A 25118-nucleotide genomic window follows, 5' to 3' on the forward strand; every position below is an offset into this window, starting at 1 on the left:
AACTTAGTTAACGGCAGTAAACCCAAGCTAAAGTGGTCCCTCTTATGGTGGATAAAGTCTGTGACACCAGTTTAAGGAACCAGAATAGGATTTCCACGTGTGATAATTTTGCGGGGGTTGCAACAAACAAAATACTGGATGCTTCTAGATGGTAGTGCTTATTATCATTGCTGCCTCGTGCTTCTTAGCACTTCAGTCAAAGTTGTTCTTTTGAACATGCCAGAACAATTATCTCAAAGCCTATCTAAACAAACAAACAAAAACAAAAACAAACAGACAAACAAACAAACAAACAAACAAAAACCACAGTCAAGTTCTACCTTGTAGACATTAGAAGAATTGGAGACTGCTGTGCTGGTGAGGAGATGCAGGATACAGCTGCACTAATCTTCAAATCCCACCAGGATCTTTCAAAAAATTTAAGCACTTTTAAGGCACAATTTATCAGATCTGCATGGATGTCTACTTTAGAAAGAAAGGAATCATGTCTTATAAGCATCCATATCTTTTCCTTCACTGTAATGAGAGCCCAGGTTAACTATACGGAGTGTAGGATTCTTCACTGTAGATGTCTACATCTGGTCAACAAATCCCTCCATAGACATCAACTTCTACAGTTCCCAACATTTCTTGTTTTATAATGAGTGTATTGGCTATAATCTCCCTTCAGCTACCTACTGTGAAAAATCATATGTCTATAAAAACAACCATTTTTGGGGGGGAAGAGTGAAAGTTACAGACTCTTAAATCAAGTCTGGCACAGAGGAGAGCAATGGAAGGAGAAAAGGCTTTGGTACCCCAGAGAACAGGTTTTCTCTGGCAGTGAATTTTATGTCTTAGGAATAATCAGTGCTTTGACAGAGACTTGATAACACAAGTATGACATTTTTCCTACCTGGGTAGGGAGCCGAGTCTCTTGCTGTGGTCTTTTATTTGTGGAAAATGTTTTAGCTCAGTCCTTTGAGGCTGGCTGTGATAAAAAGACAGCTGAACATCAGGCTCATAGTCTTGGCTCTTCCCAGAAAGTAATTTTACTTAATTTTAAAAATATTTTGAAAGTGTATTTTGGGAAGCAACCATAAGAAATGTTCACATATGTTTTGGACAGAGCTACCTTCAATCTAAGATTCTTCAAACCCATTTTTCTGGGAGCCTTAATGCTGAAAGGTTTGAGTACCTCCCTTTAGCATTTTTGATACTTCAGATGGCCACAAGTTTTCAAGATCTTATACCTAGACTGAATGTTGAATGGGAAACAAAGATATTCAAGTCTTCTAATATAGAAGATCCAGATATTAGTCCTCCTAGATCCAGATATTATCCTCCTAGATCCAGATATTAGTCTGAGTTTGCACAGAAGGTCTGTGACAAACCTGGAGAACAAAACCAAGTGTCTCAATTCTTGAGTTTACAGATAAGCCAGAGGGACATCTTTTGATGCAGATTTTAAACCAGAAGCTGGCAGCAGTATATCCTGACCAGAACTTCATCTGTAATTTCAGGTTTCTCCACTCTTTGGGACAATCTATGATGCCATTTACTTCATGGCAATGGCTATAAACAGCGCTCGGAAAAAAGGAGCTTGGGTCTCAGGAGTTAACATAACAGAACACACGAAAAATGTCAGTTTCCCTGGATTTAGCCAGTGGGTAGAGACAGACAGCTGTGGGAAGTGGCTGAGCAACTATGTGGTACTGGACACAGATGGTCATGGGAGCCAGCTCTTCCCAACCCACTTGCTGGACATGTCTTTAGATGATGTGAGATCCCTCGGCCAGGACATCCACTTTCCCAGTGGAGCCCCTCCCAAGGCAGACTGCAGCTGTTGGTTCGATCCAGACGTTCTCTGCACTGGAGGTAAGAAAAACAAAGTAATATGGTCAAATGTCATCAGGCCTACCCTTCTTATTTATTTAATCTTTTTTTTCTTACTCAGTGTGATTTCCTAGTAAATTAGATCTCCCCAAAGAGAAAAGACTAAACCGAAAAAATTCCCATGAAGATGACTGGTCATCACACTACTTGTAGCGGGAGTCCTATGCAGAGATCCCACTATTGATCCACAAGATTCTCTTACTGTTTAGATCAATAATGTTGTTGCCACTTTTGGGTTCTAGAAAGAGTTTTCCAGGTCTAACAGTCAACATGTGCAAGTAATATACGCTAGATAGCAACCAATATATGCCAGTGGCTCCACCCAACAAAGTGTCCCTGTCCTTTTGATGGACAGGGCACTAAGAGGATTTGTGCTGAAGACATTGTTCTTATGCTGCACTACTGCAGATGCTCTCACCATCAGCCCCGGTTAACCCCAGCTTCTTTAAAGAGTTAGGTATGTGGAGTTAAGGCTCATCAGAGCTCATCAAGAATAGAAAATAATCATTATTCAAAGTGTTGGAGTAGGCAAATGAAGTGGTCATTGAAGACTTAAGAGAAGAAATATTTTCCTGGGTTTGCTAGATTGAGCACCGGTTTCACTTACTGTTTTTAACTTGAGGCAACTGTGCTGCAGTTTTAAAGTCAACAAGGAAACCTAATTCTCAGGGTAGGATACTTAGCTTCCACTTGACATATTTATTTATAATAACACATATTTACTCCTACTGTTCTAGGATCTGACTTAAATAGACAAACTTAACCACTTCTACAGAATATTTCATTCAGCAGCTGAGGAAAGCACTCCCCTTGGTTCAGCTGTAGCTAGTTTAAATTAGAGTAAAAATAAAATAGAGCTCCATGGAAATTGGAGATATACTGATCTTAGAGCAGCCGACAGGCAAATATAATCTCACCATATATCTAATTCTGCATTGTCACTAGGAAGAGAATGGCAATTCAGCATCGCATTGCAGTTATAGAAAGATCCCACTGACTTTTAGAGAGATCAGATTTTATGTTCCCACCTTTACAAAAGCATAAAAGCATTTGTCAGTGAAGTGGCAATTTATTATTATTACTAATATTTCAGAGACTGGATTTTATGACTGGAACTAAATCTAGGCCTCAGTCTGGCTTTTGTATGGAGTTAGGGTTGGAGGAGGTGGGGATGTGAAGCTGCCAAGGTGCTCAGAGAGGGAGAGAAGGGTCTGGAGATCCCCAAGGAGGAGCCCCCAGCTCTGGGCAGCCTGTGCCAGGGCTCCGGCACCCGCCCAGCCCAGCAGTGCTTCCTGAGGGGCAGAGGGCACCTCCTGGGCTCCAGGCTGGGCCCGGGGCCTCTGGGCCTGGCCCCGGGCACCCCTGAGCAGAGCCTGGCTCCGGCCTCTCGGCACCTCCCGGCAGTGCTGGTGGCCATGGCTGACAGCCCCCGGAGCCTCCTCTGCTCCAGGCCCAGCAGCCCCAGCTCTCGCAGCCTCTCCTCACGGCAGAGGTGCTCCAGGCCCTTCGGCACCTCGGGGGCCCTGCGCTGGGCTCTCCCCAGGGTGCCAAACCCTTTGATCTCTCCAGGAGCTAGCTCCCACACCTATCGTCTCTCATATGGTAGCAGGCTCCCAGACCTCTTATCTCACTCACTGATTAGACTTGATGTCTGCAAGCATCAGACACAGGCAGAATAGAGAGCACCCTCACCCAGGAAAAAAAATAGGAATAGAAGGAGATGGTAGGACAGACTGTGATAAGCATGTGCAGTGTTTAGCCAGAAAAATGCACGTTTATGTGTGACCAGCATCCCCATCCTCTCCATTACCCCATTCTTGAGCTCCATCAACCCAGCCCCTTCCTTTTCCCTATTTTTGTCCCTTAATCTGTACATCCCAGCAGTTTCACATACTCTCACAGTCCCTTTAAAGCATCCCTCAATGAGTTCAACACAATCCCCCAAATCACCTCGAGTATGACCTTAAATTTGGTCATTCAGGTGAGCCCATTTTAACCTAGTTTTCACTTCTAATGAGTTACAAAGTTCTGACTAAGTTTCCTCAAGGCTTTACATGGTGACATGAGCACTCTGGTCTTTGGTATTGCCTCTGCTAACTCCGGTTACTTAGGGTTTGTTTATCTGGGTGCTTATTTTTCACTTCTTTTGTCCTTTTACTGTTTCTCATTCACCCCAGTGAATTTTGTGCTTCAACTAGCTCTCACTCAGCTTATCAAATGCTGCTTCAGTGAATGAAATGGGACTTAGGCATTTTTCAGCTGTGGAAGAGTCCTCACACCGTGATGGGTTACAGGGAACTATCTGAGGAAGCTTAGGAGACAGCACTGGTAAAATCAAAAAACAAAACAAAACAAAACAAAAAACAACACCACCAATGACAAAACCAAACAAAATAAACAACCAAACCAAACACAACTGGACACAGAAGAGAACATCAGCAAACTCCACATTATTCCTACCACAATGTGGTCTGCCATACAAATTCTCTCTGAAATTGTTAGATGACCGTGCAGGGATGTGAGATGGGATTTTCATACCCCTACACTGTACCACTATCTTGTCGGGAAGGCATTTGCTCCTTTGTGCAGCAAGAAAACCAACCCATGCCCCTGTGACTGGGTTATTCAAAGTTATTCTCTCTTCAGTAATAGGTTTCCTAGCAGATGACCACAGGTGCAGAGCACCAGGTGTCCTGCAAGTCTGCCTCTAAGCTGATCCAGTCCCTCTTTTTTCATGTGTCTAGCCATGAAAGCAGTGTGACTTATATACATAAGGACAATCAGGGACTGGAGCCCTGGGCTGAAACAGAAAATGAGTATAAATCTGTCAGGAAAAATTCAGCTAAAATGGTTTGTCTGCTCCTGGAGAAGATGCCATTTTTCAAAAATTCCTGCAGCTTTCACTGGGAAGCTTTATGTCTCTATGTCTCACAAAGTGCCCTGAGACTTAGGTGCAAGAGAGTCATGAACTTTTTATCAACCCAAATTTCTGCATGTTTGTTTGTGTTAGAGGATCTCTGAACACAGAGAGAATAAAGTAAATATAAATAAAAGATAGAAGAGGCAGAGGCAGCAAACTCTTCCCACTTGAATTGAGCTCATCCACTCATGTCAGTTTTCCTTACCCCCTAGCAAAGAAACTCATGAGCAAACTGTCTCCAGTACGTTCTGTCAATGGGCCCATTGAGACATCAGCCTCATCTCCCTGCTCTTCTGCTCTTTTCAGCGTTAGACATCTGTAGCAGGGAATGAAAAATCCCAGATGGACTGGTGACTCACACTGGCAGTCAGTTTGGTACCACATGATAAAGCTTCTTCAGTGTTTCAGTTCCTGGAGAGAAGAGGGTCAAATGTTCAGAAGTTACGAACTTTGTAGAAGCTGTCTGTAAGACTTAACTCTTGTCTGTGAGTCCAGTTATTTACTATTTTTCCCACTGATTCAGGGCTCTGTATCTCGTTAAAAAAAAAAAAAAAAGGAGAAAAACATTCATGCATGTAAGTAAAAAATTAAAGCAGTTTCATGCAAATACAGTCAGCATTTGTATATTCACAAATTAACATTAAATAAGAATCATTTTCTAGCATCTTTTTAGCTGAATATTTGACTTTGTAGTCTAAAGACTTTATATTGGTGATTTTAATATTATTGTCTAAATCAAATTAACTTTCTTATTTATTCTAACTATTTAAATATCACTCCAATTCTTAATTATTATTCTAATTAATTAATTTTCTAATCCACTGATTTTCCTCCCTCTCTTTGCACAGGAATTGAGCCTACAATCATGATTTTGGGAGCAATGTTGGTATTTGCCCTGGTGCTTTGTGCTGTGGGCCTAGCTTATCTTATCAGGTGAGAATTGCAGCACATATTTGATTTAGAGCCAATTTTACCTTCTGTGGGAGGCTTGCTAGCAGCTTGAGCCATGTGTAGCAGGTTTGGTTGTGGTCTCTGCTCTCCAGCCAAATATTTCTTCACTTTATTAAGTGATTGAGGCTTGGGTGGTGTGATCATTGGTTCTGTAGTCTTAGGAGGAGCCATTTCACACTTAATCCAGTCCAGCCTTGGAAGAACATTGTAGTTTGCTGCAGGAAGGATTAACTGGATGATGTCTCTGAAGCATTGCGAAGATTACTATCTCTTTGGAAGTGCAAAGTACGCCCTACAAATCAACAGGAATTTGCTTTGAGAACTTCAGGGTGGAGACCAAGAGGGCTGCCATTTTAAATGTCTTTTTTCTTACTCCAGATCATTCTTTTCTGCATTTCTGTCTCCTATGTGATTTACCTACCTAGCACATAGGCTGACCCTCTTTCCTTTTTCCATGCATTGGAAAGAAAGAGAGAGAGACTCTCTCTGGAAAGGGTTTGGAGCAATGAACTAGAAAACCTCTTTATTGTCAAGCCAATTTATTCCCTGCTATGAGCTGGAGTCCAGGTCCCTGGTCACTCATGTTGCATATACATTGTTCTGGGCATGGGATTCACTCTGGAGCAAAACAATAGTCTGCTGAGGAAGAGACAGTTTCCACCAATTGTACAAATCACACTTCTGTCCCAACTGTATATCCAAGGTGGACGTGAGCCAACATGGACTTGGTGGCTTGATATTTGCAAGGTCAGCGTAGCCATAATCTAATGTACTCTTCTACTCCAAACTCTCCCCTGGAGGAATCTGTCTGTCGCTGGTGATATCTACATGGTACAGGACTGAAATTAGAAGGCATATTTATTCAGCAGCAATGGGTTCAGCATAGCAGGGCTCCTGGAATGTCCCATCCAGCTCAGCCTGTCAAATCATCCTCAAACATGTTCTCTCCCCACTCCTGAATCATCTCTCCAAACCCGTATGATATAAGGCCACCCAACAAGCAACACCTCAAACAGCTCCCCTGCTTACAACACACAGCTGCTTCTAATACTTGATAATTGCAGGCACCGAGGAGGTGGCCTCCATCCACCCACATCTTAAAGCCCTGCTCTATGCCTTGGCCACCAGCCTCTACAATTACACAAATAAAAGACATTTTTTCTGCCTATTCTACGTGAAAGCTGTTCCACAAGTACTAGACTGTGCCTGGGAAGGCTTAGTCGTAAAGTAAAGATGTATGGCCATCTGCAGGGGAAAAGAGAGGAAAAAAATAAAGTCTAGTGTGACTCAGACAATGATTTATGTTAGGGCAGGGCATGTCTGGAACTAAATTTAAACCACAGCATGGACTGAGTTCAGATGTGGGAGCACTAGTCTAAGCTCTGCCAGGGATCTGCTGCATGACCTTAAATGAGTCACTCCCCTCTCTGTGCTTCGCTTTCAGCAGCGGGGTGCTTTCCTCCACGCCTGGGGGAGAGGGCGTGCATGATTGAGCACAGTTTTCTACGGGACAGGTGAAGGGTACATGAGTGATGAGCTTTTTGCATGGAGCTGACTTGGGTGTCAAGAGGCAAAGCAGTTAGAGAATGATGATAATAAATCAGCCAAGGTGATGCGGACATATGGATGAGGCTCCCTCTGAACTCCAAAGAGCAATGCTGTTCTAAAATGCCCAGAGTGGTGCATGCAATGAAAAAGTAAATCATGGATATTTTGCAAAATGAACCCTTTCACAATATGGTTAGTAAAAGGAGTCTTACTGCCAACAGGATCAAATATGTTTTTTGGGGATCTCATTAGGAAAAGTTCTAGTTGTCTTAGCAGACAATCAAACATGAACTTAGTCTTACCAGATGACCAGACATCTGCTGGAGTATAAACAAAATACTTTGAACAAAAAAAAAAATAATAATGGGGGTAATGGAGAGCTTTTCTTTTCCTTTTCTGTACTTGTCTGATGAATTTTTGACTGTCTCATCGACAGTATGTTTCGTGCTCAGTGTTAGACTTTGGCATTCATTGAAAGAGTGGTGTGTGACTTCTGCCTCTTTCCTAAGTCCACAAAATGTCCAAGTGGTAAGTATTAGGGTCAGATGAATCCCAGCTGAAAACTACCAATGAAACTCTGGAATGTTTCGTATTAATTTGTGCAAGCCTGTCTGAACTAGCCCATGAACGTGTAGTCCTTGCTAGTGCATCCTTTCCTGCTGTGAGCTTTTCTGCTATGCCAATTTTAGAGAAGCTGGGCAAGTAGCAGACAACATCTTTTTTTCTGACAAGTACATTGAATTTCCTATCTCCCCTGTGGCAATTCTGCAAATCTGGTAGTCTTTCAAGGAGTCCAGAGTCATCCCTTGGAAAACAAGCAGCAGCATCCCTGGGAGATGCCAGAAGAACATTTGTCCTGTGCTGCACAGTATGCGATAGACATCCCATCTGGCTCAGATCCTGGAAGTAGATCTGAATCAGCACAGTCTTCTGCTTGATATAATCACTCACGACCAAGAAGAAGAGCACTGGCTCAGCAATATTGCTTCCAAGACCTCCACACTGCATTGCCACATACAACAAAACTCTCATTCCTTGTAGCCTTTCCCTCTGTTACGAGTTTGCAGTCATTGCAAGGAGGTATCTTGCTGTGAGGTTCGTACTGCACCATGCTACAATATTCATCTAGCACACTTTGATGGTGACTGTTGTCCAGGCTGCTTTTATAAATTACCAAAGGTTCAGTTTCAGGCCCTAAGAAAGGCTGGTGTGCCTGAAAGCTGGCCTGTTTTTTCACCAGGTAGGCTGGTCTGATAAAACCTGTTATCCTCCCCTAGTAGAGAATGGCGGGGGTTATGAAAAATAAATGCAAGTAGAACAAAGTATGCATTATATACACTTCCAGTTTATATTTGTAAATTATTTGATTAACTCAAATTATTATTATTTGATTAACTCAAAATCTCCATTTGTGATGAGACACTCTGAGATTAGAGATTTTGCTGTCTGTGAATTGAATAACCCTTGCTGTTTAACTCAGAGGATTTCAGTCCAAGTTAGGACATCTTGGCTTGTCTACTGCTTTCAGCCATGTCCAGCACTACTGCACTTTCCTAATACTGCAGTGAAGCCAGACATAGGGGATTCAGTGTCAGAAACTACTTACCTAGCCGAAAGTGATAACCGTGACTCTCTCAATCTCCCAGGCATAGCATCCTGAACAGCCAGTTATTCAGGGGGCCTAACAAGATAATACTGACCCTGGATGACCTTATCTTCATCAACCCAGAGCTACATAAAAAGGTAAGTCCTTTCACTCATGCAATTAATCCTGTGGGACCCTCAAAGACAGGTTTGATGCATGGCATTTCCATACCCGTGTACCTCTGGGAATGTCCTTCACTTCCCCATACCTCATTTCCTCCTGCATGTCAAATATTTTCCCATATGCTGAGGGGTTTTGAGTCTTAGGTTAGATGCACACACAATATTAAAGCTGTTATGATGATGTGAAGTAGTACCGTTGGCTGTATTTATTCTAACAGCCAGGGCTTATTCTTTCTTCCTGACATTGGAAGGCATAGCATCATTTATATCCACATAGAAAAACTATCATACCCTCTAAAACAAAGTGTCTGCATCCAAACTACCCATCGGGAATTGTTCCTGGCCTGTGCTGGCTCCTTCCCAGCTCTGGGGATTGCCTAGGAGAGTGTTATTTGGCACAGACCAGACCCATGCCCAGGACCATGCCAACAATATAGAATCACAGAATCATTAGGGTTGGAAAAGCCCTCAAAGACCACCTGGTCCAACCACCCCCCTACCACCACTGTCACCCACCAAACCATGTCCCCAAGCACCACGTCCAACCTTGCCTTGAACACCCCCAGGGACGGGGACTCCACCACCTCCCTGGGCAACCCGTCCCAATGCCTGACCGCTCTTTCTGAGAAGAAATGTCTCCTCATTTCCAACCCGAACCTCCCCTGGTGCAACTTGAGGCCATTCCCTCTAGTCCTATCACTAGTTATGGACTGCTGTGGGGCAATTCTGTTGCTTAAACTGATGGCATGTATGTCCTGGGCAGAGCTGGGGTGGAGGATCACATCCAGAGGTGTGAACTGTCCTGCATCTGCTTTCCTTGCCTTTCAGAGGCTGACCTTGGACAGCTTGACTGATGCAAACAGTGTAGCAGCCGAGACCAGAAGCCAGAAATCCCCAACCCGCTCCTTTTCCTTGAAAAGCACAGCTGCCACCCACGAAACCTCCAACGTGGCTTTGTATGAGGTAGGTATGGACACCGTACAGTCTCTCTCCACTTTGGGTCACCGAGCTGCTTAGGTGGGGAAAGTCTTGGGCTGCTGTACTGTAGATGCCAGGATATTAGTACTGCTGATGCCCCCAGAGGGTGAAAATAGAATACAATGAAATAAAATTAATAAAAGAAAATAAAATAGAAAATAAAAACACTCATCAATTCTTTCCAAAAATACAACTTTTTGATAAGTGGCATGGCAATTCTTCTTGTAAAGAGACAGAGGAAACTAGATTATTAGTGCCAGAGAATCTGTAGAGAGTTACTTTCTCTTTTAATCAATGTATCTTTGTTTGTTAGATACTAATAATACTAATTTAATAATTTCTAATGTTAATTAGATACTAATAGATACTTACAGCTATGAGGTTCTGAGCTAGGTGAAGGCCCTGCCTCACCCCATTTTTTTAGGGTTTCCTGTGGATTCTCAATTGGGTGCAATATAGAAACGATATAGAAATATAGTAGAAACTATAAATACAAATATATACTATAAATTCTACCATAAATATAGTAGAAACTATATAGAAATATAGTACTTCCAAGGACGTTGAAAATCCCCAACTACTTTTAGAGTCAAGGATCTGGAATTCGGACCTAGGTCTCAATGTTAGTCGTTGTTCAGAGACTTGCTCTGTCATTCACCCACCTGTATTGTGGACAGGGTGACTGGGTGTGGCTGAAAAAATTTGAGACGGGAGCAATTCACCATCTGCGGCAAAGCTCCACCAGCATCTTGAGAAAGGTAGGAACAGGGGCTGAGTGGGGATGCGGAGGGAAGGTTGTCTGGGGGCCTTCACAACAGCAGGGAATTTTTATTCTCTTTGTCTCCTGTTAATATCCATCGAATCACACTTCATGGCTGTCAGTAATTCTTGCCTGGTGACATCTGGGAGAAAGGACCATGCAGGATTGCATCTGACAAACCTGCCAGTGACCAGTGTGTCCCAGTCAGCAGCCTGCAAAAGCCCATCCTGTGCCCGATACTTCAGAGCTGGTGCAAGACTAGATGTACAATGAGTCCTCTAAATGAAGTTGTCTGCAAAGACAGAGTGGTTTGGGGGAAACCACCCTGTTTTGTATCAGGGCAGGGTAATGCACTACTAGCTGTTTCTATGTGCTGTTTGCTTGCTGTCTAGAAGTTTGGCACAGACATAGGTGCACATTTCTCTGGGATTTGGTTTATATTTCCAGCTAAGATTCCCTGCAAAAGTTTAGTTTTCTATCTTATTATTAGCTGACAAGCAAACACACTTATTTTCCATATTCAAGGCTATTAGCTGTTGGCAGTTACTGCTAACAAATGAATGGCATTATTATGCATAAAAATATAGCAAACTTACCAGGGTATTTAGCCAAAGCCACCACTGATGGATGACTTTGGATACTCCAGGCATGCTATTGCTTTCCAGATCAAACCAGAGCAGAAGCAAGGCCTCACATGCTGAACTCAGCTTACCCCACCTAAACCATTTTGTCCTACTGAAAAATCCAGTCCAGCTTGTCTGAAGAAAAACACGTTGCTGTTCAGTTTGTCTTTGCTATCTTACTTTCATTGTCTTAATGGTTAGACTAAGATGAGCAAAGGTTAAAAAAAGTGTAGGACAGATGAATGTAAGTGGCAAAGATGTTTTCTTCCCCATTCTAGTGTGAAAGGTTGTTTGGAAAGACAGAAATGGTAAGGGCATCTGATGATGCTGAGCAGATGTCTGGCTGACTTGGTCTCCTGCAATTCACTGTCTTGTTTCAGATGAAAGATTTGCGTCATGAAAATGTAAATCTGTTCCTGGGCTTTTTCTCTGACTGTGGCATCTTTGCCATAGTGACAGAGTACTGTTCCCGAGGAAGCCTGGAAGACCTACTGAGAAATGAAGATATGAAACTGGATTGGATGTTCAAGTCCTCCCTCCTGATGGATCTAATTAAAGTAAATCCATTGCTCCTGCTGAGGCCTGACCAGCATGTGATTTTTAGATTGACATAGCTATTTCCTCCAGGACTGTGGGATTTTAGGAGTAACGTAGGGAAAACCAATGTGACTGTAATTATACTGGTATACATGGGTCTTTAGTAGAGACCTCTTACTCCTGTTCTGTTACCATCTGAGAAATACTGTTTAGAGTGATAGGAGTACATCCTCAACAGCAGGCTGAGAGGTTAAAACCACACATCAGACTGGAACTGACCACCTAGAACAATGAATTTGGTGACAAAATCCTACTTTCAAAGGGCCTTTCTTGTCATAAATTAGAAATGCTTCCAGCACAGAACCAAAGCATAGACATCCTCTGCTACAGGGTGGATGCATCTGTGGTCACTTTGCAAGAGTGTTCACACACTTCCAATCATGTCCTACGTGTTTTTATCCCATAATCGTGAACTAGGAGTCCGGGGTAGGTGGCTTGCAGAGGGTGTACTTCCAGAAACCTACCTTCTGCTCCTCCTTGAGAAGGATGCTAGGGCATCCAGCTCTCAACACCTCCGTAGCTTCCCTTCACTTAACCATTTGGTACCACTTGTGTCCACCTTCTTAACCTCATCTAAAAGTACAGCTTCTGAGCGAAACAAGTCCTAAGGCTACAAAGAAGGAGGCGTCTGACTCCTAATGGTGTTAGTCTTTCTCAGTATTACTTTAGGGTGCAGCCAAATTCTTGTTCATAATCAGTTTCTGAACTTTTCCCCTAGTTTCCTGGGCTGATTAACGCTGGTTGTGTAATTTGGAGCCTTCCAGATGACGGTGTCTTAATTGACTTCTGCATTTGGCATGGAGTCAGTGCCACATTTGGTGCCCTCCAAGGTGGCTTAGTGCCTCTGAATGCTGATGGATAACAGAGTCTCAAAGAACAGTCTCAATCTTTTCTGTATTTCATAGGGAATTAGGTATTTACACCACCGAGATTTTGCCCATGGACGTCTGAAGTCTCGTAACTGTGTTGTGGACGGACGGTTTGTGCTGAAGATCACCGACTATGGTTATAACGAGCTCTTAGAAGCACAGAAATGCCCTTATATTCAGCCACCCCCTGAAGGTAGGTGCCATAAGGAAATATTTTGGGGAAATATGTGTCCATTGATTTAACAGCCAGCGGCTACATGAGGATTTATACATGCTTCATCTCACAACACCCAGGTACCTGTATAAAATGAATTGTTATAGGAAAGAATATGCAAAGTTTTTCAGACTTCCTAAAGGCTAATAGCAGAGTGTCATGGTAATGGAAAGAGATTTTGTTGTAAGCAGTGACAGAGCTCAAGCTTTTTGTAGTTGGAGAAGGATTTAAGTGCACCTCAAATCTGAAGCAATTCTGAATTTCTGTGACAGGTGGAATTGGCTTCATATTCTTAGCTCCAGCCCTATCTTTGAAGTTTTAAGTTAAGCCAAATAAAAAGAGCCCTTTTTTAAAAAATATAAAGAAAAAATAAAATAAAATAAAATAAAATAAAATAAAATAAAATAAAATAAAATAAAATAAAATAAAATAAAATAAAATAAAACTAATTTATCTGAAACACAGCATGATAACAGTCTCTTTGAAATAGGTCCTTCACATGCCAGTCAAAAAAGGCTGACACATGTCATTACCACCTCTTAGGGACAACATATCAAGGGACCGAGTTTGGAGATTTTGATGAGATTTCTTTCCAGGTGAAAAGAAATTGCCAGCTATTGCCTCGAATTCCTATTGTATCCCAGCTTATCCTTGAAAGCTGGTTTCAAGTGGCATGTAGTGCTTTGATCCCCCTATTATAGGATTTGATTCCCATACATTTCCAGTGTCTCAGCTATGTAAGCTGCCAGAAGACCCATCTTCTCCTCCCTTACATTAATTATATATATTGCAGTACCTGAAAATTTCTGTATTCCCATTGCCCACAGTGCACAGCTGCCAGGGTAACAATATCCCAGTTTGAAAAAGATTCATTTCCTGATGAGTCCAGGTATGTTTTTTACAACTATGTCTTTCATCACTTGAACTATAGGACTATAAAGACTGGTCATACTTCAGACTGCCACAGACTTCTGTGATGGAAACTGCTTTCATCTGAGAACTACGTAAAATACTTTATTAACTCTTTCTTCTTTGATAAACAACACCTGTAACAAGAGATCCAAGCTTCAGCATCAACTTTTTGTCTGAGTGATATTTTTTCAAAGAAAAAAATAGCTAAAACTTCTGACACTGGTCAGATGACTTGTTATACAGAAGTTCAGGACTAGTGTTATAAAATGTAAATTACCGGTATAGCAATTTTTTTCAAAAGGTAGAGTGAAATTTGGAAAATTAAAATTTCTCAACAGTATAGAAGTTCAGTATTTCTAACACATTGCAAGACATAAAAGACCTGATTCAATAAACAATGAAATATGTTCCCACCTCTCCTCAAATGACTGGAATGAAGCATGCATTTAAATACTGGGAGCAACAAGTCTGAGCCCAAGTATAAGAAATCTGATGCTCTTGTATTTTTTTAGAATTACTCTGGACAGCACCTGAGTTGCTGAGGGACCCAGACATGCGCAGAAAAGGCACGTTCAAAGGAGACATTTACAGCTTTGCGATTATCCTGCAAGAAGTGGTTGTTCGGGGCCCACCATACTGCACATCAGACCTCTCAGCTGAAGGTAGGCAATGATTTCTGTTCAGTTTTAAGGCTTTACACAGAGCGCTCACAAAAAGTCTGGTAAGCGCCTTGGGTAAAATGTTGCTGTGAAAGTGATGTCTCAATATCATGACCATTCTCAGTTAAAAAGAAAAAAAAAGTCTATTTTCAATAAAACATCCATAATGCACAACAAAATGTACACTTCTGATCTCAGCATTGGTACGTTCCTAATCTCTCCTATCAGTGGGGCTGGGGCACTGGGTCACCTCCCTAGATGCTTCAAAGCTGGCCAGCTTTGCTGTAGTTGCTTCCCACCCGTTATTTCTTTTATGTATGTGGTAAGAGGGGTGAGGTTTTTGAGCTGGACCACGTTAGCCATGTCTTTTTCCTGTTTTGTCCATCAACCCATCTATTTTTCCTTAATTGCTTCCACATTTAAAGAGTTTTTTTCTCCTCGGCAGAGATCAAAGTGATATATCATGACCCTAGTGACTTCTGCTGAAGGCAGCTTGGATCAGAAATAGCAAATAGGTGAATTCCTTGGGAACTGTTCATGGTGCAACTCACGTTAGTTCAAACCCTGTTGGGAGGGCATAGGAAGAGCAAACACACTGCAATCAGGGTCAAGTCACAGCACTTGGACAGGGATGGGGGTGAGAAGAGTCAGAAAAGAGCTGATTTCAGTGTATGCCCATGGTAAACCCACTTAGGTTGGACAGTCAGCAGGTGGGGTATGGCCATTTGGTGCCTGGAAAAATGGCAGTGGTCCAAGCTGCTGCTGCAATGCAGTGACAATGGTGATTATGGTGCACTTCAGAGCTGGACTATGATGCAATCTATAATGTAATTTGCAGGTGTTCTCCCTCCTAGCCCCCTAGAGGAACCCCCAGAAGATGAATGTAGTGCACTCCACTTTCCTGACCTGATAAAATGATAAATTTCTACTCATTGCTTCCTAATCCTCAAGGAGCTTTCGTACACGGTGTGAACTTTAAAACTGTCTACAGAAGGCATTTCCCCTTGGCTGCCCCTGGAAATACTTAGCCGGGTGTTTTGGTTAGTTCATTTGGTGGAGATGGGTGGGATGGGCCAAGGAGCTTTAAAGTAGGCTGTCAACACTGAAAAGCTCGTGGTACTAACCCTAACAGCTGTGGGAATGCAGGGCCTCTGCCAGAAAGAAGGTGGTTTTCACTCCAGATGACTGCTCTGCACTTCACAAGATGAAACCTTCAAAAACAATCACAGTTGTTTTTTTTATGCAGGAACAAAAGTTACACTTTTTTCAGGGGCAAGGTTAGCTCCCTGAAGGTATCTCTCCTTCTCAGTCTACATTGCAGAGTCAGGCTAAAAAACAGTAAAAAAAAAAATCACCCTGTCTCTGAAAACCTCCCTGAAGTTTCAGTGCTCTGGCTTGCAGTGAGCTCTCCAGTCACCTCGGTGTGGCTGCAGGAGTGCAAGCCGCTAATGTGGGATTAGGAGTGAAATGCCAGGGAAGGGAAGAGGGAGCTACAACAACAATTTCCTCCAGGATATTCTTAATAAGAAATACCTAAACCGAAGTCAGGGTTGGGTTCAGACATCACACTTCCCCATCCATATTTCAGCTGTCAAAGAAACCCGCAGCTCAGCTCCTTCGCTGTAGGGCTGTTTTATCTAAAAACTGCAGATTCAAGGACTGACTTCTCAGGACCAGTGAGCCCAGGCATTCATTAGTCTGGTTTCACCTCTAGCCAGGGAGTCACTTCCCAGATGTTGTTTTGAACCCAAGCTCTCCCTCTTAAAATACTTTCTTCTGTCTCCATTCCCATCCACCTCCTACGTACTCGTTCCCGGTTAACGATGAAGCGTCAGTGGCTGGTATCTTTCCTGTCTGGGCTTGGACATAACTCTCTAATCTCTTATAGGACCATGAATCCTGATGGAGAGAGTCGGAGGCAATTTCATTAAATATAAGCCTGAAGGCTCACACATCGATCTGTCATGCAAGCTTCCCCCATCCAGCCACTTTATTGCTTGTAACCTGTCTCTCCAGGGACAAGAAGGCAATTGAATTTCTTGCCTTTTAAATCCTCCAAGAGACTCCTGACAGAGGAAAGCAGGAAACCCCAGTCTCATTTGACACAGCCATGGGGTGAGAAATAATAGTGACAGTGAAGGAATGAGCAAGGGAGGGGCGAAGAAGCCTGTGTTCTTTGCCCTCACCAACAGCCCCCATTTCACAGTGTGTTTTGGATTCTTCTCTTTGTCACAGAAATTATCAAGAAGGTGAAGAAACCCCCTCCCTTGTGTCGCCCAAACATAGCCCCTGAGATGGCCCCCCTGGAGTGTATCCAGGTAATGAAGCAATGCTGGGGTGAAGCCCCCGAACGACGTCCCACCTTTGAGGAGGTATTTCACAAGGTCAGTGAACAGAGCAGCAGGTGCAATCCTCTGTTTTTACTTGGCAGGAAAGTGATTTGTTTTATTTTAATTACTTTTTTTTTTTCAAGCAAGGTCTCAAGAAATGATTGAAAAAGTCCTTGAACTCTAGTCTTGCCTTTACTGTTGGGTTGTTTTATGCTTTGTGCATGTCTTATACCTTATACTGAAGTTAGACTGCAGTGGGACCACCATGCAGGACGTAAAGCAGGAAAGAAATGGTCTTGGTGTCTTCACATTTGCAGTGTACCTGTCCTGATGGTCTCATTGAGATCAAAGAGCTGTGAATTATGTCGTCTACAGATCAATATGTTGTTTGATCTGTAAGATCCCAAACTGATAGCAAACTGAACGAAATTGAATGGCCTTTGGTGCCAAAACATGGCTGAATGGTTTAAGACCATGGTTTAATGGTTTAAGACTCTTTGGCCTGGAGATGAGGCAAACGAGGGCAGATATGAAAAAATTATCAATCCTGACTGCTATAGAAAAGGCGATTAGGGAATAACTGTTTACCATTGCTCATAATACAAGAACTAGGGGCATCAAATAAAATGAGCAAATAGACCAAACTCCAAGAAACAAAAGGAAGTGCTTCCTCACATGCTGCATATGTGAACTGGGTGACTTGTTACTACAGAATGCTTCCAAGTATTTAAAGGCAGCTCATGAAAGGAAAATTCACCAAAGGATGTTAAACCCAAAGACACAATTTTTGGTATAGAAGGTCTCCGAACTTCAAATTGGCGGAGGCTGGGAGCACATCCCAGGGAAATATGACTGTACATTAGCCCTGTTTGAACATCTTTCCCAGATACCTGTTACTGTCCACTATCATAGATAAATAAATCTTTTATCTGATCCAGTAATGCCATTCCTATATTCTTTTAAGGTCAAACTAGAAAATCTAATATCCATCATTTTAACCTTTCAATTCTATGATTCTGTGATTAATTTCACACCCATGTCACTCCATTCTTGAGTCTAATACAACATCTGAGTCCGCAGATTATCCAAATGGTTCCAAGGCCCAGCTTCAGGTCAAGAGGAGAGCAAAACTCAATGTGGTTGGGGGTGGCAGTACACATACATGCTTGTGTGCAAAGGCACATTTAAGACCAGTAAGACAAAAGTAAGTATTTCCAATGCCTTGGAATTTTGACCTCTGAATGGAAAGGGAGGCTGATGGGACACCCATTGTAGGAGTACAACTAGCTGAAAGCAAGTTGTGGCAAGGAGGGTGGTGGTCTTTTTTCTCAGGTTTCAAGTGACAGGACATGAAAAAATGGTTGCAGGTTACACTAGGAGAGGCTTAGATTGGATATTAGGAAGAATTTCTGCATGGACAGGGTGGTCAAGCATCGGAATGGGCTGCCCAGGGAAGTGCTGGGGTCCTTGTCACTGGAGGTATTGAAGAGGCATGTGGACATGGCCCTAAGGAATATTGCCCAGAAAAGTTGTGGATGCCCCATTCCTGCAAGCGTTCAAGGCCAGGGTGGATGCATCTTTGACCAATCTGGTCTAGTGGCAGGTGTCCCTTCCCACGGCAGGGGGGGTAGAACTAAATGATCTTTAAGGTCCCTTTCAACCCAAAGCATTCTATGATTCTGTGGTTAAGTGATGGTCAGGTTGATGGTTGGACTTGATGATCCTGAAAGTCTTTTCCAACCTACAAGATTCTACGATTCTAAGGGCTAACCATAACTAAAGAAGTTATCATGAGATAAATGAGGGTGCAAACTTGCAGCATGGTAGGACTCCAAAACAACTCACATATGTGTTGTCATCCCATGGAAAGTGGTGCTTCACTTTACCCTCCTTGAAAGTTTCTAGAGGAGCAACATGCCTCCAGGCAGTTTCCATAGTTAGTGGCACAAATTCACCACCCAATTTACGTTTTTCTTTATTGCTGAAGTTTTGCCATTCGTAAAACCTGTCTTCAAAATTGTGACTTTAAAATGAGTGCTTGCTTTTGGTTTCTTTCCAAATTTAGAGTGCTATAATGATGTAATGAGACAGGAAAATAATTCTCCATTTTGATTTTCCAGTTCAAAACCATCAACAAAGGCAAAAAGACCAACATCATTGACTCAATGCTCAGAATGCTTGAGCAGTATTCAAGCAACCTGGAAGATTTAATCAGGGAGAGGACAGAAGAGCTAGAGATTGAAAAACAGAAGACAGAGAAACTCCTATCGCAAATGCTTCCTCCGTAAGTACTGCTACTTTAGGTGGTAAAGAGTGCTTTGGCAATACATAGCTGGGCTGGGCAAAAGTGTCCCCCACTATTGAGCAAGTTGGAGGGCAGATCACTGGTTTTGGCAAGCACCTTTCAATCAAAGCAAGAAACTTTCATCAATGCTGATTACAGCTGTATAGATCCTTCCATTTATTAGAATATCTTTTAGGCACACTAGGGCAAGAGTGTCTGAGATCTTGGGCGTGCTACAACAAGGGCATTTGCCCTGTCACCTTCTTTGTGTTGTCATTTCAGATCGGTGGCAGAAGCCCTCAAGACTGGTGGCACTGTGGAGCCTGAGTATTTTGACCAGGTCACCATCTACTTCAGTGACATCGTGGGCTTCACAACCATTTCAGCCCTCAGTGAACCTATCGAAGTAGTTGACCTCCTGAATGACCTTTACACTTTGTTTGATGCTGTTATTGGAAATCATGATGTTTACAAGGTGAGAAGTACCCAGGGGTGAGGATCAAATCATAGCTAAGTCAAACACTCAAAATTTGATTCTACTGCTCTTTCCGAACTTCAATTTTATCTTTTTTTAATATCGCGGTATTTGTTAGGTAGAGACAATTGGCGATGCCTACATGGTTGCCTCAGGGCTCCCAAAACGGAATGGAAACAAGCACGCAGCTGAGATAGCCAATATGGCCTTGGACATCCTCAGCTCAGTAGGAACATTCAAGATGAGGCACATGCCGGACATCCCCCTCAGGATACGAATCGGGCTGCACACAGGTAGGCAGAGGCACTTGCCTGCACCTAAACATCAAAGAACTCCTGCACAATTGTATTTCCAGCTTTGAATGTTTTCTTCCTGCTCACCCTAAAACTGAATACCCTTAGAAGATGCTTAAAAATCTTCCATAGCAACAAGGGCATTAAAATGGAAGTGCAAACACAAAGCAGAAAAGTGGCTAAGTGTCATTATGGGGAAAAATTGTGTATTCCATCACTGTCAGGAGTTACATCAGAAATGTTTGTCCCAAGGGTTGCATTGTGTGCAAGTGTGGCTTTTTGATGTGCCATAGTATTTTCACTGGTATGATATGGAGACATCCAGAAATGTCTTTGTAACTCTGTTCTGAAATGAAAAAAAATGCATAGAAAAGCCATCATATATAGTGAATGAAGAGATTGGGGATGTTTATTTTAGGTAGGATGTAACTGGAAGAATATATGATACAGCTATAAAAATAAAGTTATGCTATAAAGAAAGTAAACTATCTCTAATGCAGAAGTTACAATCTATTAAATTAACGAAAAAGTAGCTTGTTTAAAAATAAGTGTTTTTTTTTTTTTTAACAAAGTGTAATTGAACTCCAAAATAGCAACAAAATCAGTAAGATTGCAGTCATCATATAACTGAAAGCATATGATTTTAAATGGTCTGGGATTTTAAATGGAGGAAAAGACATCTGCTGTTACCAGAGAGTCTATATGTTTTGTAGAAATATGAACCTTCATAATTTTATACCATAGTCAGCCATTAATAAATTTCTCACAGCAGTTCATCATTGGACTTCCTGCTTCTTCCTCTAAAGTACCAGGTACTGGCCATTGCTGGAAGCAGAATAATGATTAAGATTGTCCAGCAGTCTGATCCAGTATTACAGGGTGTTTTTTTTTTATCCTGCTGCCTATCTAGTAATGCCCACATTCTTGCAGCTGTGGCACTGCAAGTGTTTTGCAGAAGTCAATATCCTGTCCCTGTTGTAAAGTGAAACAAGAACAAAGGAAGTATCTCACACAGAATACTCCAAGAACAGAGCTGTGACTTGAGCAGAACTAAAATCAATATTTCATATCTCCTAGACCATATAGCTTCTTCTTTTGGAGTTGTCTCTGAAAACTCATTTCCTTATTGTTTTCTTTGCAATATGAGAGTCTCAGCTGACCCTTTACAGAAGTCCCAAATGTTAGGGAATGATTGCAGACATTGTGAGTTTTATATTCTTGTAGGAATCAGATGAGTCTATGGCCCCAGCTTGTCTTGCCCAGAGCAAGAACCTCTGGAGCTGCAGCAGCACATTTTCAACATGGGAAAAGAAGAATTCAGCATGCAACATCTGCTGCTGCCTGTTGACAGCACTTCTGCAATGCGCCTTCCATGCACCCAGCCAAAAATCTATCCCTAGGCAATGTGTGCAGGGGGTTAGTTGTTTTCAGTTGTTTTTATGGACAGTTTTTTCAGTTATGTTTTTATGGTGTCTGCAAAGCAGTGCTGCTATGAGCCGTTGTGTAGGGTGTGAGAAGAGGGAAAGGAGTTGGTGTTCTTTTTGTAAAGAAGCAGAAGCCAGATCTTGTTTTGCACAGATCTGTCAATGTCAAGCTGTCATGGGAGCAGCAAGAAATGCATGTTCCAAGGCAAACCAGTTCTCTGAAGCTCTAAGACAACAGAGTTTGATTAACCCTAGACCCCATTTCTCCTGAGGAAAGAAATATGAAGAGGGAATCACCAGCATCATGAAAGCACTGAGGAAATGCTTAGGGAGAGGAGGGCTTGGCTAACACTTTAACCACCCTGGAAAGGATGGAGAATGGGTGTGACCACCAGCTTTGTGGGCCAGCTGCCCTCTGGAAAGTGGTGCAGAGAAGAGCTTGTGATCCTGCCTCTGAAAAAGCAGGAAATGCCGTTACAGAGTGGGCTGCCCACGTCCCTCCTGGCTGCTGTGTCTTCTCTGACCACAGTGGAGAGCTGCAGCTCTGGGAACATCTGCTGGCCCATGCACATGGCCTCCTCGTGGCAATGCGTGGGTAAGGCGGAGGACAAGAAGACCAGTGTTTGGTCTGCAGTTCCTACCCTGCTTTAAATGCACTCTGTTTTTTTGGCTTTCCCCTCTCAGCTCCACTGCTGGTCCAGAAAAACTCAGCTGACTCTGCTGTTTCCACTCCAGCTGTGTCTGGGCTGAGACTGGATGGCTGGGGAAGGCGATGGTGAGAAGACAAGCATCTCCGTGGAGGCCTAAGGGGGTCTGTTTATTGGTCAGGCTCTCTGGCAGGCAGCCCTGCATTTTGATCAAGCTTATTGACCTCCACGGCACCACTGATGGTTGCTGCAGAGGCTGAGCCAGCATGGCTCATTAACTGACCCTGTAAGCCCTGGCAAAGCGCCATTTCAAAACAAACTGGAGAACCTGTATAATTAAACAACTAGGCCAAAGCATTATCGTCACAGGGTGTCTGGTTTCCTCTGAACTTGTTACTGTGGGAGATTCGTATCTGGAAGTTTTAGTTAGCCCTTTGCTGAGGCTGTCTAGACAGGGGGGAACACACAGGCAGTGAAGGCAGCAAGTGAATGAACTCTTGGATGCTTTCGACACTGAGAAGTCCTTTTGTCACGCTTATACTGTAAGGTGATTTGAATTAATCACTTTCTGCAACAGGAGGTCAAGATAAAAAGCAAAGCTCTAGAAAGATATTAGAATCATGGAATAGTTTGGGTTGGAAGAGACCTTAAAGACCATCTAATTCCACTCCCCTGCCGTGGCAGGGACATGTCCCCCCAGCCCAGGCTGCCCACAGCCCCACCCAGCCTGGCCTTGGGCACTGCCAGGGCTGGGGCACCCCCAGCTCCTCTGGGCAGCCTGGGCCAGGGCCTCAGCGCCCTCAGAGGGAAGAATTTCTTCCCAACGCCTCCCCGAAGCCTCCCCCCTGCCAGGCTCCAGCCGGTGCCCCTCGTCCTGTCCCCCCAGCCCTGACAAAGAGTCCCTCCCCAGCTTCCCTGCCCCCCCTGCAGGCCCTGGCAGGCCGCTGGCAGCTCTCCCCGGGGCCTTCTCTTCCCCAGGCCCACCACCCCCAGCTCTCTCAGCCTGGCCCCACAGCAGAGCTGTTACAGCCACTTGACCATCTTTGTGGCTCTCCACTGGACTCATTCTAATACCTCCATGTCCTTCTTGTGCTGCGGTCCCCAGAGCTCAATGCTGGCCCTATTACCTTGCCCTAAAAATCTTGCCTGTTTTTGGTTGTGAGCTTTGCAGAAATGATTGGATGATTGCACTGACTGATTAGAAACCTAAATTTAGACATCCATGTGGAGGTGTTTCCAGGACTGTTAAACGGCCTCCACTGTCTCTGTGGTTGGTGGAGATCTGGAGGACATGATAAGTGGGCCTTGGAGATCTGTTCAGCTGCAGGAGCCTTCTCTGTGGTGAGCAGAGAGGTTCTTACAGCGCAGTTAACTGCATTGACCTGGCCTCCACCAACTGCAGTTGGAGCTCAGATACCTCAGTTTGTGCTTCTTAAAATAGAATCAAATCCTCCTCAGTAAGAGCTCGGTTTCAACAAGAGCCATTTATTCTCATCTTTGTAACATCTATTACAGATGGAGCTTTGATCCTTTCTGAGATTTCTGAGTGCAGCACCATGCCATTACCCAGATTACGCTGGGAGAGTTAGTATTTTATCAGGGGAAGCTCTTTCTGAAGTATGAATTAAAATGTCTCCATCAAGACCCTTTTGTATGTCATAGTGAGTACACATTAAGGACCAGTTATGGATGCATTAGGTTCTTAACCCAGCAGCATCAGCAGTGCCTTTACAGTTGTGCTATAGAGGCGTCTAGACTGCCAAAACTAGACCCTGAAAAGTCTTCCTTTAGTGCATATCGCTCCTCTCCTAAAGAACTTGAACAAAAGTAGAGAGTACTGGTAAGAGTGAGAATTAAATTAGAAGATACTCTGAAGGGCAGTGAGTTTTCAAAGGCTGCACAGCATGTTGTTGGCAGTAAAAGCATTAAACCAAGTCCTCCTGATCTGCAGCATTCCCTGCATGCTGTTTCATCCAGACATGCTGTTGAAAAGTCCTTGTAACATTTTTGGTATGAAGCATTCTTCCTCTCTATTTTTCAGTTTTTGAGTAAGTGATGTCTCATCAGGCAGGAGTTAAAATCAGTCTCCTCTCAATTTGCATCCTCTCAGTTTGCATCTGTATATTGTATAAAAATACTCTTACTTTGACTCTGCAGTAACATTTTTTCAGAGATCATAGCAATAGGTTTTCCTGTAAAGTCCTCCATAACTTTCAGCTTTACAGGAGTGGTATATTTCAGAGTGCTTTTGATTCCATACATGCATATATGTATATATACGTTAAGGTGAAAGTTAAAGTGTATGTGTGTGTGTGCCTTGATGGAGTTTCATTTTCCTTAAAATGCATCTGAAAACTATATGAGGAAACAGTTATTTTGGGGGCAAAGAAGGTTAAAATCACAGTTAAATTGCTTGCTTTGTTACATTGTCATAAATACCAGGCAGCAAACGAGTAACTGATCTCACTTCTAAATTAGGCTACAATTATTTTTTAAACATTTTAACCTAAAACATTTTGTTTTATTAAAACCTTATATATAACATGCCTTTAAATATTGTTGATGATGTACTACATTCACAACTCTTGTAACTTTGCACGGCAAAAGGTTTCCTAGATATCAGTTTTGTGAAATCTTAACGCAGAAGGATCATGACATTGAGGAGGTAGGTAGGCAGAGCCTGAAAAGACATATGTCATAAATGCCTTCAGTGGAAAATACAGAAAGGCCTGTCTTTTCTCTGCAGGACATCCCACATCTCGTAACATTACTGAGAATATTCTTTTTTGTGTGTGTGTATGTGCGTGTGTTTATTTTGCAAGCCTGATACTTTAGAATGTGGGTGATGAAATTTAGCATCTCATCCTTCAGAGCCCAATCCAAACATTAGCTGATCCAAGCGCCCAGATGACACTTGTCTATGCTGCTTGGCTGTCACACTTTACATTCTGTGTATGTGCACCTTCAAGTGAATCCTACATGTATAACTCTT

The 25118-nt window shown here is 42.9% G+C and overlaps 1 protein-coding gene and 1 long non-coding RNA gene across 3 annotated transcripts in view; one reads left to right on the forward strand and one right to left on the reverse strand.

Moving 5' to 3' along the window:
• The window catches only part of GUCY2F (guanylate cyclase 2F, retinal), a 50538-nt gene that overhangs the window by 2756 nt on the left and 22664 nt on the right, over positions 1-25118 (forward strand). Inside the window, exons 3-14 of the mRNA XM_083849958.1 lie at positions 1503-1857; positions 5644-5728; positions 8941-9037; positions 9890-10024; positions 10717-10797; positions 11803-11979; positions 12925-13081; positions 14527-14676; positions 16909-17057; positions 19124-19287; positions 19570-19762; positions 19881-20055. Coding sequence (XP_083706084.1) covers positions 1503-1857; positions 5644-5728; positions 8941-9037; positions 9890-10024; positions 10717-10797; positions 11803-11979; positions 12925-13081; positions 14527-14676; positions 16909-17057; positions 19124-19287; positions 19570-19762; positions 19881-20055 — 1918 coding nt within the window. The remainder of the gene's footprint in view (positions 1-1502; positions 1858-5643; positions 5729-8940; positions 9038-9889; positions 10025-10716; positions 10798-11802; positions 11980-12924; positions 13082-14526; positions 14677-16908; positions 17058-19123; positions 19288-19569; positions 19763-19880; positions 20056-25118) is intronic.
• Positions 1714-8341, reverse strand: LOC310904808. 2 transcript variants are annotated; one of them, XR_014588602.1, is made up of 3 exons: positions 5770-8341; positions 5001-5206; positions 1714-1851 (listed from the first exon to the last, which is right to left on the reverse strand). It is a non-coding gene; the product is annotated as an uncharacterized lncRNA (long non-coding RNA). The 2 variants fall into 2 exon arrangements; XR_014588603.1 differs by having other exon boundaries at positions 5001-5322.

The sequence above is a fragment of the Anser anser genome (genome assembly GCF_964211835.1).
Source record: "Anser anser genome assembly, chromosome: 1".
In the NCBI taxonomy this organism is placed as follows: domain Eukaryota; kingdom Metazoa; phylum Chordata; class Aves; order Anseriformes; family Anatidae; genus Anser; species Anser anser.